The sequence below is a fragment of the Saccostrea cucullata genome, unplaced genomic scaffold (genome assembly GCF_032062105.1).
Source record: "Saccostrea cucullata isolate Sc308-1 unplaced genomic scaffold, CSIRO_AGI_Scuc_v1 ctg18738, whole genome shotgun sequence".
NCBI lineage: Eukaryota > Metazoa > Mollusca > Bivalvia > Ostreida > Ostreidae > Saccostrea > Saccostrea cuccullata.
Window position 1 is genome coordinate 997 of NW_026926552.1, and position 15917 is coordinate 16913.

Below are 15917 nucleotides of genomic sequence, written 5' to 3' on the forward strand. Positions count from 1 at the left end.
TAAAATTTCATGATTCATTTACTTGATTAATATATATAATTATTTAAACAAACATTCTAAATTTTTATACTTGTGTTTTCAATAAAATATAATTCAATTTTTATTAAAAAATAATGCAAATTAAGTAAAGGTTAATGTTCCAGTGCTTTTTTGAAAATTCAATGTTCATTAATTTTACATTTCTTTAAGAGTTCATTTTTTTCCTGCCCTTGTTTCTTTCCTTTTGTTTTATATATTATTAAGCTTTTATAAATGAGACAAACGCAGCTTTGTCATTTAAATATTATTTTTTACAATGTACAGAGTGTAAAAATGAGAAAGATTCAGAAGACAACACACAGTAAGTATAAGTGTTATCGAAAGTTATTTTGCCATATCCTTAATCTTAAAACTTTTGAACACAACAGCAGTTCAATATTAGCATTAATTTTTCTAATTCCAGAGGGTTTTATGAAGAACCAGAATGCACATTGTCAGTTCATAGACAAAGTGATTATGAAAATGAAGTGTTGAAAGATGACAGTTTGAACGAAGGAGGAAAATTGAAACAAAACAGTGAATCACAAATGTGAGTTCAAATAGGATCTACAATGTTTTTTTGGGCGGATGTGATAATACCCAACGCATTGTTGTCTTAATTAACCCTGAGTCTTGGTAAGATTATGACAATGAGCTAAATTAAAAATTATTTCTCACCACATACAATAGGATGTTCCTTTTATTCCATGTTTTATACATTATTATAAATATTCATGCTGTATTTAACAGGAATTTGATTTATTTTACTTTCACCTCCGCACAAAATCCATTGATATCATAACAATTTCCAATGAGTGATATCTAATGAGTGATATCCACAGAATAAAGGAAGGAATATGAGAGAAAAATCATTATCGACTTATTTTGGTGGATCTTAATTTAATAGATTAACACTATTAAATAATTTGAATTAAAAAATGTATCATTTATTTGTTGTTGCAATTTAATGCTTGATTAGAAAAAGTTTTTTAACACTTTTATAAAAAAAAATATTAATATAATATATTTACTACAGATGTGACTACGATGAGCTGCACATTGAAGAGGAACAACAAAACTACGAAGATCTAGACTTATAACATGTATTAACGAAATGAAAAAAAAGAAGCTTTTCTTTTCACTGAAAGCAGGATAAATGTTATATTAACGTCAAAATATATAAATTTTTATAGATGTATATTGGTAGTCTTATTTCAAAATTTGTACAATTTGTAATGACTTGCTCCACCTTTTAAAACCTGTTGATTTGTGATAGGTTGTATGCATAGTTTTAGAAATATATGTACATGAATATGTATAACTTTGGATACAGGAGCACAATTAACACTTTAAAGAAATAACCTCTTAATTTTCTTTATTTTCCATTAGTTGGACTTTGCCGTTCATAACAAACTTATTTGTAACTAAAGCTGCCTAATTCCCTTTCTTAATGCCATTTTTGTTCATCAATCTAAAAGAAGCTAGGTAGTCAGGTGGTGCATGAATTTGAATCACCATATATTTCTTCTCAGATTTGCAAGAACGTTTTATACAATGAATATGTAAATGATTCAAAATGAAAAAAATAATGAAAAAAAACTTTGAAATATTGTTGATCAAATTCACATTTCACGCAATCTTTAACCCAAAAGAATTCCCAAAGTGGAAAATCATTTTTTTTATTGAAGGACTTTATGGTTATGGTTCAAGCTACAAGCTAAAGAGTCTTAAAAAATCTTATTGCTCACATTGATCATGATGTTAAGGTACGTCTGTGACTGATGTTAGGGGATAATTAAGGACATTTCTCATCTGAGTTTCTATCCACGAAGATCAACAGAATCTCTTGAAAATTAAATTCAACCCAGATTTTAAAATTGTTTAATTGTGTCTTCTTTGAGTTTGATATGATCGAATTAGACACCATGCTCCCTCAACCTCTTTTGAAGGCCTTGGGGAGGAGGATCAGGGCCCAGTAAAACATGGCAGTAACAACTATCAGTCAGGGAGCAATCTTTTAAAAAAAGGATTGACAGACATGTCCTGGGCCTTAGATGTCCGCAAGGATGTCGCCTTTATCCGAATTTTATGAAAATTTTACATACACATGAGGTTTGTGTCTCTCGGTTGATGTTATGCGCAAAAGTATGATTTACATACGATCATTTTATGAAAGAAACAAACATTCGGCAAATTAGTTGATTGAACCAAAATATCGACACTTATGTTTAACATCATTTACATACTGCAAATTCTGTGATCGATTCAATCATCTTGTCAGAAAATAAAATCAATATTTTAGTCAAATGCAATTATAGTATCTCTTTCATATTTACTGAAAGGTCATTATTTATACAAAACATTGTCTCTGCTTTTTTCCGGGTATTACCGGTAGGCAGAGGAAGCTCACTTGTCCATAATTATGGCCCCTGTCCCTACCTCCTATACATGTAATTGGAGGTTATATATCATTGTTTGTTCTGTATCTGATATGTACTGTTTGAATGGATATTTGATCTTGAATACTGTTCGTCAACTTCAAATTTCACTGAAAAGTTAAACGTATAAAATATTTATCATATTCGTAGTATTAAATTTAGGATTTGTGCTTATGCTCATTTGGATCTGCGGGGTGGATACGGAAGATAATGTCATACTTCTACTAAACCTTAAACCTTAAAATATTGCTTGTTATTATATACATACATTTGTATATTTCGGGCGGTTTACATCATTCTTATAGTCGGTTAATGATTATTTATATTTACTTTTAATAAACAATTTGTTTGATCGTAAAAGAAAATTTAACATTCTTAAATAAACTGTGGCTTTGCTTTTCAGAGAGAGAGAGAGAGAGAGAGAGAGAGTTTATGTTGTTATATATATTTTTCTACGAGTGGAAAGAGTAAAGGGAAGCGATCTGGACAAAGCCCATAATACTTGAGAAAACACAAATGACACCTTAGATGCCCATCATCTTAAGAGGAATGGTAAAACATAGTAAAAAAGAATAGTTTTACTTTCATACGTTGATTTTATTTAATTCTTTTTTTCTCTAGCAAGCTGAATGCATTAAAATATATGCTTTAGAAATCAGCTGATGTCACCGTGAACCGTTACAACTCTTGTTTATTCTGTAGTTAATTATACATAATATTTTGTGCAGATAATCAAAGAGCGGGACTAGCGAAGCATATCTTCCATAATTAGTGCCTCCAGTACCGCTCGTCTTTAAAGCTCTGTTGAAAACCTGTTTAAACTTTTTTTTATTAACCTGTTGAATCATTTACCAAATGTATTTATATCAACAGTGTAGTTCAAGGACATTGGAAAATAGTTTACTTCCCTGATTTAGCCATGTATTTGGTGATTTTGTTTATTGTGTTCTGTCCATTTTGTCAAGGTATGGCAACGTCTTTTTCTTCTATGATAGCATGCATTTTTAGCAACCGTGTTTTCTTTTGGATATTTTTCTCTAATTTCTTTTATGTCTGTAGGGTACTGGAGTTTGTCTGCCAGCCCATTAACTACAATCGGAAAAAATAACGTCTCCCTCGAATGCAACTTTTATGAATGTACTAATAAATACAACATAATCCCTGAAGTGGTTATGGAAATTAGAACAAACAACAACAGAGAGTGGAAAGAACTTGTTAAGTTTAACGTCACAGGAACCTATATCATCAAAACAGATCAAAACTTAGAAGTCTATATAATTTCTTCTTTAAGTTGTGGCACTTTTATTTGGTTTGACATATATTGCAGGACAAGGATCATTGTCTCTTTTACACTGAGCAGATGTTCAATTGACCCAAACCTCTACACAATCTTTCGATGTAGAGTGTCCAACGGAAGTGAACTCTTTGAAAGTCAAGAAAAAGGTTTTGTGCTGACAAAAGGTGAGATTTATAATGCAGTTTTTGTTTGAATTTATGAAGAATGGTAAAATACAAATATATCTTGTCAATACAAAACCTATTAGAACCTAACTTGTAGTTGAATATACTAGTTTATGTCGTTCAATTAGTTTTAAATATGTTTGTGCCCCTGTAAACGAAGTTTCGGGGGTATATAGTTTTTGTCTTGTCCGTCCGTCTGTCTTTCTGTCTCTCTATGTCTGACTCTCTGTCTGTCTTTCTGTCCGTTTGTCTGTTTGTCCGCAAAAACTTTAAGCTTGCCCATACCTTTTGATGTAGTGGAGCTATGACTTTCATAATTCACATATGTATTTCTTGTGACAAGACCTTTCTTTGGGTATCTCCAAGTTTGACCTTGGAGTTTGACCCACTTTTACACAAAAATTTCAAACTTTTACTTTGGTCATATCTTTTGAACAGTAGATACCAGGACTTTTATACTTCATAGATGTATTTTTGTGGCAAGACCTTTTATTGGATGCCAACAAGTTTCACCTTTTGACCTTCACATTGGAGATTTTTGTCTTTATGAAAAAAATTTAACCTTGACCATAACTTTTGAACAGTAAGAGCTAGGGCTTTCATACTTCACATATGTAATTCTTGTGAAAAGACGCTATATTGGAAACCATGAACTTTGATCCTTTGACCTTGACCTTGGAATTTGATCTTCTTTTCAAAAACATTCATTATTATATTTTTTGTAGGGTTAGAATTAGGGCTTTTTGTACTTCACATTTTTATTCACTGTGACAAGACCTTTCATTTGATATCAAGAACCTAGACCCTTTGAGCTTGACCTTGGAGTTTGCCCCTTTTTTCACAAAAAATTCAAACTTTTACTTTGGCCCAAAATTTTTAAACGGTAGATACTAGGAATTTCATATTTCACATATCAATTTTTTGTGGCAAGGTCTTTCATTTAAATTCAACAACTTTGACCTTTTGACCTTGACCTAGGACAGTTCTGTACTTACGAAAAAACTGTATCCTTGGGCATTTATTTTGAACGGTAAGGGCTAGGGCTTTCATACTTCACACGTGTAATCCATGTGACAAGACCTTTGATTGGATATCAACAACTTTAACCCTGATCTTGGAGTTTGACCTACATTATACAAACTTTAACCCTGGCCATAACTTTTGAACGGTAGGAGCCAGCACTTTCATCCTTCCCATACATAATCTTTAAGACAAGGCCTTTCTTAAGAAACCAACAATCTTGACCCTTTAACCTTGAACCCGGAGTTTGTCCAACCTTAAAAAAACGTTAACCTTGGTAATAGCCTCTGAACAGGTGCTAGGGTTTTATATTCAGTATCTGTATTTCTTGTGAAAAAGCCTTACTTTAGGTCCAAACATATTTGATCTGTATTTGAGAAAGCTTAACTTTTGCTATGTTGACATACGGGGGCATCAGTGTTTCACAAACACATCTTGTTTACATTCATAAACGTATTAAAAATAAAAAGTACCCTGAATTCATGACTTTTCGTGGCATTAGGGCTAATGTGTAATAGGGGGCTGCGTCGCGACTGTAGAATTGATATGTTTGCTATATAGCACATATAAACATAATAGTTCTCATATTGAAATTACTTTAACTCGCATATCATTTTTTTGTTCAGTAGTTCATTGTATACTTGCAAAACTGCACCGATAAATTATTCCTGATAAAATAAAGTATTTATAGAAATGTATTTAGGCACCATTCTTGTAATAAATTTTACAGTGTCAAAATACTCATTTATTGACAATTTGATTTCTTCTACGGACATAAAAATCCATTCGTTGTTAATTAAGACTACAACTATCAAGGCATGTCTAAATTGCATTGCTAATTAGGTAGATATCTCTATATGTTTTAGAGTGGTCTAGAATGAAACATATGGAGATAACGAACTGTGTTCAAGATCAAAAGTCCATAAAACAATGCACAATAGGAGCAGAGCAAACACGGACCCCCGAATTCGAAACATCAGAGATAGGATCAGGTGCCTTGGAGAGTGAGCATTCCCTGCCGAACGATCACACACCATCTGCTCCTTGACATGTTCGAGAAATAATGAAAAAATCCGTCGTAAATTCAGTGCATAAATTATGACCTTAAACGTGATGACTTTAACTTTTCCATCATCGACATCCCTTACTTCTGCAGCAATATACCTTCATCACTTACATACGGAGTTTATGTATGTCAGTTGATTCCATACACAAGAGCATGTTCTACGTATGAAGTTTCTAAAAAGAGGTAAATTATTGATTGATTGATTGATTGTATATTGTTTAACGTCCCTCTAGAGAATTTTTCACTCATATGGAGACGTCACAGTATGCCGGTGAAGGGCGTCAAATTTTGACCTTTACTCCGCACTCAGGGCCATTGAGCAGTGAGGGATCTTTATCGTGCCAACGCCTGTCGCTGACACGGGGCCTCAGTTTTTATGGTCTCATCCGAAGGACCCGCAACTTTCACTTCAAAAAGTCGAGCGCATGGCGAAGGAACAGTTGCTACCAATTTTAACGACTAGGTCTGTCGCGGCCGAGATACGAACTCACGACCTCCCGATCACGGAGCGAGCGCTCTACCGACTGAGCTACCGTGAACGGTGTAAATTATTGACAAATAAGTTGATGAAACAAGAATATCAGCAGTCTCCTTTATAGGTTTTATGGTGGATCCCATGACCTTGTCAGCAAATACTATTTATCATAAAGTCAAATGCTTACTGACGTTTTATACTAATTGTTAGTCTATTATTTCTACATTAAAAAGACGACGGATTTTTCCATTATTTCCTGATCATAACAAGGAAAACACGGTGGGTGTGACCGGTTGGCAGGGGATGCTCAATCCTCCATGGCACCAGATCCAACCTCTGTTATTTTGGAGGTCCGTGTTTGCTCTGCTCCTATTTTGTATTGTTTTATGTACTTTGATCTTGAATACTGTTCGATTTCTCCATATCCTTCATTCACAATTCAAACGCTCATTTTGTTAAGGAAATGGTAAAATGGTTCATTTTTTGTCAGGAAATATGCATAGGCTCCCCCTTTAAAAAAAATACCGATATAATGTCATTTTGATCTTGCACTGTGCGATAAATTGTAAATGAATTCATATTTTTGTAAAATCAGTGTTTTTTTTTAACAATGCCCCCCTCCCCCCCCCCCCCCCGCCCCAAATTAAATAAAATTCATTGAAAAAGCAACCTTTAACTTTCAAAACTGTCATAACATAGGGAATTCTCCAAACGAAATTCAGGCCCTCAACATTATAAAAAGCAGCGGGAAAGGACCAGGAGACGTGATTCACCTTAAATGCCTTGCAGAAGTTGATAGCATAAATGGGCTACCAAGCCAGGTATGTTCTTTTTTTTAATGAAGTTGTTTTTTTGGTTTTTCAGGGAAACATGATGAATACAGCAAATTGTAAATGCTCCTTTCCCAGTTAAAAAGTCAAAACTAACACTTTAGAAATGAGCCAAGAGCAAAAGATTCTGAGAATAAAATTGAAATATTGATGCGTCTCTTGAAATATTTTCTTTTTGAAAAAAATTAGACGGGAACATATCATAAAAACAGTCATTGAAACATAACTTGACATCTTTCTCTAGGTTTATTTAATTGAGTCCTAGATTGGTTGTCGTTTATCATTCTAGATTTTTGTTTTTATAAAAATGGTCATGTTCCATCTTTCCATCTTAAGAATTAATAATTAGGGCTTCAGAGGTTTTGGGTTGAATAAGGAAGCTTGCTCCTCTTCGGCATTTCATTCCACCTCTGGAATTTTTCTGGAATCTTTTTTTTACCCTGTTGATAGATTTAAATTGTTTGTAGAGTGGTTTGAAAGATTGATCATTGTCAACCTTGTCAGTGTTTATATTTACTTTACTAATGTTAAATAAATGGTACCGGACATTACCAGCTACAAAAAATCTAAGAAATAAGATTAAATTAAAATGTTTGTAAAAGTATATTTTTAACTGAGACAAAATGCACATTGCATCTGTAATAATTTTATTCGATTGTATCCACTTTCTTAATGTTTAAACTGTATTTTAAACTTTTTATTTTTATGTTTTCAATTACATCGTTTAAATTTTAAAAAGGATTTTTTTACTTTCTTAAAAGGACATCAGATGGTGCAAGAATATTTCTGGACAGTTCACTGAAATATCCCTACAAGACCATCCAAACACCGCAGTGGTATCTACCAACAAAGATGGATGCATCAATTTACAGCGATCTGAGATTTTTATCACATCATGCAAAGTGATGAATACCTAGAAATAATGTGTGAATCGGGCTACAATAGATACACAAGTGAATGTGGAAGAGGAAGAGCAAATTCGACAATATCCATAAAGACAAAAACTTCGACTGAAGGTGCTTCTTTCATATAGAATTGTACTGAAAAGGTCTTACATAAAGTTACATTATTTCATTATTTTCTTCTCTGTTTTGAGATCATATTATCTCATTTTGAAAAGTAGAGGGACAGTGGAAAGTATATCCTATCTTGATATACGACGAGACGGAAGTTATAAATGGACAGTATTTCAACACTCAAGGAATTGGAAGAACCATTCATCTGTTTTGTGCTGCTTCCTCTTTCACATCGAATGAACAGGTAAATACGTCCTATTGATATACTGAAAGGTAACATACAATCGATATCATTTTTTGCTTGGCTGAATATTATAAAATTATATCAAATCATATCAAATGATCAGAGGTTCTTCCTGGTTACTGTGCACCAAGCCTACATGTAATAAACACAATCATCGACATTGAAATGTATGTTGTCTCGGAGGTAAAGCGGTAGAAGAAACACACGTGGACATTTATAATGCCGAGTTATGGAGTTACATTTTAAGTATCTCTTTAACACGACATTTTCAACATTTACTGAGTTTCTAAACAGTATATTATAATTTTTCCACTAAAGAATATTTTATTATCGCCAGAGAGGAATTTGAATAAGGTTGATGGCATAAGCGCGTTACAGTGCCAAATTGAGATCGGACTTTTTATTCTGCAAACTTATGATTGCTTAGATATTACCATAGAAACAGATATATAGTATACAGTAGACAATCTATTACATAATTTTTGCCCCAATTACAAAAACCGATTTCTGTATTTTTTTCAGTATTCTGGTTGGTAGTCACGTCAACGTTATTGGTCTTATTTTAACTCGAGAAATGAGTGACTATTCCTAATTTTCAAGCATGTTCACGTTCACTCTGGTACAAATTAGCCGGGGTGTGTCAAAAGTTTCTGGCAAAAATCCCCATTAACCGAATTTTTTTAACTTTTGTCTATCTTTTTCACCGATGGAGCATCTTGGAGACTAAAAATGCGGTAGGGTTTGAAGACGTTAGAATGTTCTAGATTCTCTTTATTAAGGCTAATCACGTCGGATTGGTTGAACGATTTCCCTATCACAAAGATGAGTGCATCAAAGAACGCCATAGAAAGGAGAATATGATTGTGACAGACACATATGGAGATTATGATATGTTTATGTCTGTGGATCGAAAGATCCCGGGGGTATGTTGTTTATGTCCTGTCTGTCTGTTTGTCTCTCTGCCTGTTTCAACTTTAACCTAGCGCATACATGTAACTATTGAATGGGTAAAGCTAGGGCTTTCACACTTCACAGGTTTATTCATTGTGACAATACCTTTCAACTGATATAAATATATTTTAAATTTGACCTTGGCCTAACAGTTTAACCCACTTCTTAAAAAACTTTAACTTTGGTCATTACTTTTTAACAGCTAGAACTAGACTTTGGGTATAACAGTTTAACCCACTTCTTAAAAAACTTTAACTTTGGTCATTACTTTTTAACAGCAGCTGACTTTGGGTATTTCTGCATTGTAACAAGATCTTCCTTTGCGTACCAACACTTTTAACTTGACTTGTATTTGAGAGAATTCTACCCTAGCTGCTATACAGGGGCATAAGTGTTTCACAAACACATCTTTTTTTACAATTTTCTATATCGGTTGTATCCCCTTATAAAATTCAATATCTCATGAAAAATAAATGTATACGAAATGAGAATTGGTTATACTAGCTGAATTAAGGTTAATCTCATTATTAAAGCCTCTCCCATGATAAATTACTTTCCTTATTTTTTTTTTCTTAGCCGATGAACTGGTGCGTAAAAAAGACAGACAATGCTAACTGGACAAAAGTTGTCACGCAAGAAGATGAAATAAAGTCTTCAGCAAATAAAAGTGGCGGAGAAATAATAATGTTCAGTCGTATTACCTATCATGTAACGGAGTACGACAAGGTTGTCCATTTTATCTGTGAAGTTTCTAATTTCTCTACCACTCCCTGTGGATCTGGATTAACTTCTTCAAGTCTAACAATTCGGATAAACGGTAAATACAGTCTGTATCTAACATTTTATCTGTGTAAAATAATTCAATAACAAGGGATTTTAACCATTTTTTATGGAGTTTGTCCGAAGAGGGCGATGTTCATTTCTGTGATATACATTTGATACAAAAATGTGTCCCCTTCAATTTAATCTAGAAACTGTTTGGCCAATCTAAAAAAGAATGCATATGCATAATGAAACATATGTTGACGCATTTTCTTGATTTATGTGTCGTAAAAAGTACATGTAATTATTTTTCTTATAGATTTACTATTATTTTTTTGAATATTTCATCTCTTTATGAACATAAAGATGATTTCTCTTTAACTTCAGCCCATCAAACAGTGCCATCGGAAAAGGAAAGTTCTGCCACTGTGACTGTTTTAGCTGTCTTTTTGTGTTTGATTTTAATCACAGTAATGGCTCTTGTAATAATCATATACAGAAGAGAAGAATTGACAATATTTGGTAAGTTTTTTTTATATTTACTTTAAAATGAAGCGATGTTTGACATAATAAATTAGAATAGCCTTGTGATAATTTATGGGATTAGTTGATGCAACGGTCATTCCTTTGTCTTTTGAAATCAAAGCATAGACAAACATAAGGAAATACTGGTTAGCTAAATGTAAAGCTGCATTTTATCATATATTAAATATCATGTTTTAGGAGTTGTGATCAAGATTGAAAGGTACGTACATTCATTGTTTAATCATTGGTAGGTTGATGACAGAACTTTTGCGATTCAACCGTTTGTGTTAAATAATAAAATCAATATAATGCAGAATATATAACTGAAGTCATTTGTTGATAAGTTAAGAGATTTATTTATCATATACATGTCCTTTTGATTGAATATTATTTCTTTCTGAAGCTGTTATTTATAATTAAAATGTTGAAAATGTGCTTTTTGCATACACTTCAGAAGCAGCAACCGATTTCAACTGCCGGAGGAGAACGGGAACAAAGTTATTGCAGGTTATATCAGCGTAAAATTCTACTGAAAGATAGAGATAATGAATCATTTTTAGTTCTTGTATAATTAATATATTTTTCAGTCAATACGATGATTAAGCTATCTTCGAAGTACAATATTCACCTCGCCCTTCGGGCTCGTTGTATATTGTACTCCTCAGGTGGCCAAATAATTGTGTTGACCTCTAATTGTATGATATATTTGTTTTTTTCAGTGCCTACACAAGCAATATCCTCGAAAAGGTATTTTTTCTAATAGGACTTTATGAAATAAAGTTATTGGAAACAGAATAAATGCAAGGAGTGATCAAAAACTTCGCCAACGTCATTTTCATATTATGACGTTACAATTATGGAGAAAATCATTACTTTGCATATGCTATTTATAGAACATGTACATGACTATAAGTGCAAAATTTCATTCTGATCTGAATCGTGGTTTTGTAAATACTGTAAAACAAGAAAATTTGGCACATACGTATTTTAGCGTAAACGCAAGTGGAAATGCATTGGCGCAAATAAATTTTAGCGCTTACACCTGTCAATAAAAAACACAGATGTGATATATTTTTTTTTAAATCCACACCCGTATTTGACTTTTTGGTAAGTCAAGCACGGAAACACATTAGTACTCCCGTATATCAGTAAACATTCGTTAACTTTACTGCGGTACGTGTTGCTATCACATGGACGTGGTACAATGTTAAAATTTATTTTATTTCTATTTTCAATTAAAAGAAATGGAGTATTTACTCATTTAAATCATATTAGAACAATGCATGCATCGACAGAAAATTACTTAGATAAAACGGTAATCCTAATCAGGTATTGTCTGTAAGCTCACTCGGCATGCTTGATTGCATTGTTTACCTCGAGGCGATAGATGATTGACACGCCGAGAAGCCAAACTTTGAAGGTGTTAATGATAATAATCGGTTAACAACTACCGGGGTAACAATTAGTTTAATTAAATTATAATTTGGCAGAACTTTCTGTCTTCCGAACATGTGCAGTGCTAGTGTGTATTTAAGATACAATAACCCTTCGACATTACGTAATCGCGCGTTCCGGTTTACGTGTACTTATAAAAAAAAATGTTGAACACACAAAAAATGATATTTAGAAATCCTTTATTGCACAATAAATTTTAGCGCTCAGGGGCTCTTGCGCCAAAGGCGCTAAAATTAGTAGTGCGCCAAATATTCTCGTTTTACAGTATAGAGATACGGGTAGTTCGCGAACTTTTTGATCACGCCTCGTATATCATAGTTATAGATATTCGTAATATACACAAATGTTTTCATGGAAAATAAATTTACTAAAATAAAAAAGGAAAAAAAGGAGAGAGACAGAGAGAGAGAGAAAGAAAGAAAGGGAGAGATTAAAATGTCAAAGTTTTCGTAATGTCACTGTATCATTTTAAAAAGTTACTAAAGTGTACGTTTGCAAAACAGCTTCAACAAATATATCATTTAAATTTCCATTTAAAAATATAATATAAATTATACGTACAATTGTAGTCATAGTAATTGTTTAACAGAGCTATTTAAATAACTTTTTCACAGAATATCTCAATCAAGCATACGATATATTGAAGAGCCAATCAAAAACAATTCTAAGATTGATGAAAACAAGACAGGTAATTATGTGTTCGTTTTTTTTTAAATTTAACAATTAATCCAATGATTTGATATATATATTTTTTATTTTAACTACCACTTATCAAGTACGTTATTTTCATGTTCATGTTTCATTATTTCAATAAAAAAAATCACTTCGAAAAAACTAAATACAATGTATTCTATATCTCTTCCTGTGCTTTTTGAGAAATTTGTCATAATTCTATGTATTATTATTTTTTTCTAAGTGTTTGTTTTTTTTAACCCGGAATTTTTTTTTTTTTGCTTGTTGTTATTTTTCTAAATGGTATATCATTTCAAAAAAAAGAGAGATAACGACAAAACAAAGTGAAAAAAAGAAAAAAAAGTGACAAATTGAAACGTTCAATTTCAATTTCAAATGTATTTCTTAACTTTGTGCAGAGTGTAAAGGTCAAAGAGATTCTGAAGATAATTCACAGTAAGTATCAGTGATATTATAAGGTATTTTTGCGTCATCAATAGTCATGAAATCAACAATAGTGCATTTCAATCAATATTAAGTCGCCCGCTGGCACAGTGTTTAGAGCAACTGCTCTAGAGTCGCGAAGTAAGGAGTTGATCCTCACGTCGCGGGTTCGAATCCCACTGTGGGACGTTGCGACCGGTCCTTTGAATGAGACCGTATAAACAGAGGTCCCGTGTCGCAGTTGGTGGTGGCACGAAAAAGATCCCACCCTGCTCAATGGCCCTAAGTGCCAAGTATACATGTAGTTCACACTTGCAGCTCTCCAACAGCAAGTGGTGGCGTCTCCATGCATATAAGTGCAAAATTTCCAAGAGGGACGTTAAACAATATACAATCAATCAATATTAAAAATTTATTTTTGTTTTTCGATTTGGTTCTTTCAGAGGGTTTTATGAAGAACCGGATTGCACTTTGGTGGTTCAAAGACAAAGTGTATATGAAAATGAATTGTTGAAAGATGAGATTTTGAATGAAGGAGAAAAATTTAAACAAAAAACTGATTCAGAAATGTAAGTGACAAAAAAACCTAATGACTCATTATTAAAAAATCATCTATTTGTGTCAGAAGTAATTGTTAACATGCAAAAACTTATAATGTTTAAATCATTCTATTTTTCAATGCATGAAATTGGGATTTTTTTTTTAAATTATCACATTCAGAAGGACTATTGAAAAAAAATCACTGTCTATTTATTTACAACAGATGTGACTACGATGAGCTACACATAGACGAAGAACAACAAAACTACGAAGATCTAGACTTATAACAAGTGCATGTACTTTCAAAAGAAAAAAAACATTCCTTTTTTTCCTAAAAGCAAAATACGTATAATATTAAGCATCAGCTTATCTGAATGTGAAACATTTGATCACTAACTAGGAATAGTTATAAAAATATTGTTTCCTTGTGAAAAGAACATCCCTTATCTTATATTTCTCAATGAAATTTCCGGTTACATGTATGTACTATTTTAGATTCTCACGTTTTGATTTGTATATAGGTACCGTAAATCTGGGAATTTTACTTCGATTTTATTTTGCGAATCTGAGTCAGAAAGCCATTGATTAATTTTTACGTTTAAAAATTTTGAGAATGACTGCTTTGTGTACATTCTGTTTTTGCTGATTTGTTTTTAAGAATAATATTTTTGCTAATGCAATAAACTCGCACATTTTCTAAACATTTATTTACAGCAAAACTTTCCAGATTTAGATGCATCAGTTATGCATCACGTGACTTATAGAAAAGAAAACCTGAATGTAGGGATTGACGATATTGAAGGATAGGTTCGCATTTTTAACAGACATTAACATCCATCTAAAAAGAATCATTTTATTACTTTTGTTGCAAGTAAATAAATTGCTTATACTGCTATTGATCAAATTGCTTATAGTGCTATTGATCAAATTGAAAACTGTTTTGATATTTATTAAGCGTTTTTTGGAATTATTGATTTAAAGCAACTCGGGATCACAAACTGTGCCAAGGCAGGGTTACTGGCGTCACTTATGATAAAGATTTGCTTCTTTATACTTGAAAACATTGATTTCTAATGGCACGAGTTGAAATTCATGATAGGTAATTGATGAAATTTTTAAAAAGTGCAATTTATCATTTATGTAAAACCTGGGGTGAAAAATTGCAGTTGCCACCTGTAAATAATTTAATGACGTCACAACCACATTTACAATACTCTGCATAGCAAATATAAATTCAGCTCCTTAACGTATATAAGAGTTTATGTTGAAGTCTCATATATGAAAGAAAATAATTTTTTCTGAGGTTTTCATACTTTTATTCTAATATATTAATACATTTGTCTGCTCTTTAAAGCTTTAAATATACTTCTTGTATGTACATAATAATAATAGCACTTTCTCGTATTAAACATATATCAATTCCTGCATCAGATCAAAACACCAATATCATCTTAAAGTAATTAATGTCCAGTTTACTTTGTCAATGCCAACAGTGTTAACATAATATGTGTTGATACTGTCTAAATGGTTAGTATTTCTATATTGCCATTGTCAACATCGCAGTATCGACAATGTTGACTCGATATCGTGCTTACGGCGTCTACATTATTTTTATTCTCTCTGATGACATCGCAATTACAGACAATGTTGATTTGATACTGAGTGTTCATCGTCTTTAACGATATAATTTCCTTGCTATACGAGGGCTCAAATCAAGCATTCTCTAAAATGTATGCTGTTGCTACCCCAGGGTAAAATTTTTATTTGTTGGAAAGGAAGACTTAGAATCATGCAATTCCAATTTATGCAACGCGGGTCAACGATATTAATTATGATAAAAATTATATGTACACAAACATTCCACTTTCCAATCTAGGCACAAGTACAAATTTTCCTATCTCTCAGCCAGAAGATGTAACAAATGAACAGTTCCTGCAGATAGAGAGCATGGATTACCAGAATAGCCTTGTACAATCAGTTCATCTCTTACTATAATACTG

The 15917-nt window shown here is 32.5% G+C and overlaps 1 protein-coding gene across 6 annotated transcripts; it reads left to right on the forward strand.

The window, feature by feature from the left end:
* The first annotated feature begins 3233 nt into the window (after positions 1–3233).
* On the forward strand, positions 3234–14294 carry LOC134272020 (uncharacterized). 6 transcript variants are annotated; one of them, XM_062754255.1, is made up of 14 exons: positions 3234–3421; positions 3516–3917; positions 7178–7299; positions 8070–8324; positions 8429–8568; positions 10096–10336; positions 10669–10803; positions 11005–11026; positions 11261–11313; positions 11526–11553; positions 12876–12949; positions 13353–13389; positions 13821–13946; positions 14141–14294. In XM_062754255.1, the coding sequence occupies exons 4-14, from the start codon at positions 8204–8206 to the stop codon at positions 14202–14204; spliced, it is 1041 nt and encodes a 346-aa protein (XP_062610239.1). In that variant the 5' UTR covers positions 3234–3421; positions 3516–3917; positions 7178–7299; positions 8070–8203; the 3' UTR covers positions 14205–14294. The 6 variants fall into 6 exon arrangements, with proteins under 6 accessions (XP_062610239.1, XP_062610242.1, XP_062610241.1 ...); XM_062754258.1 differs by having other exon boundaries at positions 8432–8568; XM_062754257.1 differs by having other exon boundaries at positions 3784–3917.
* The last annotated feature ends 1623 nt before the right edge of the window (positions 14295–15917 follow it).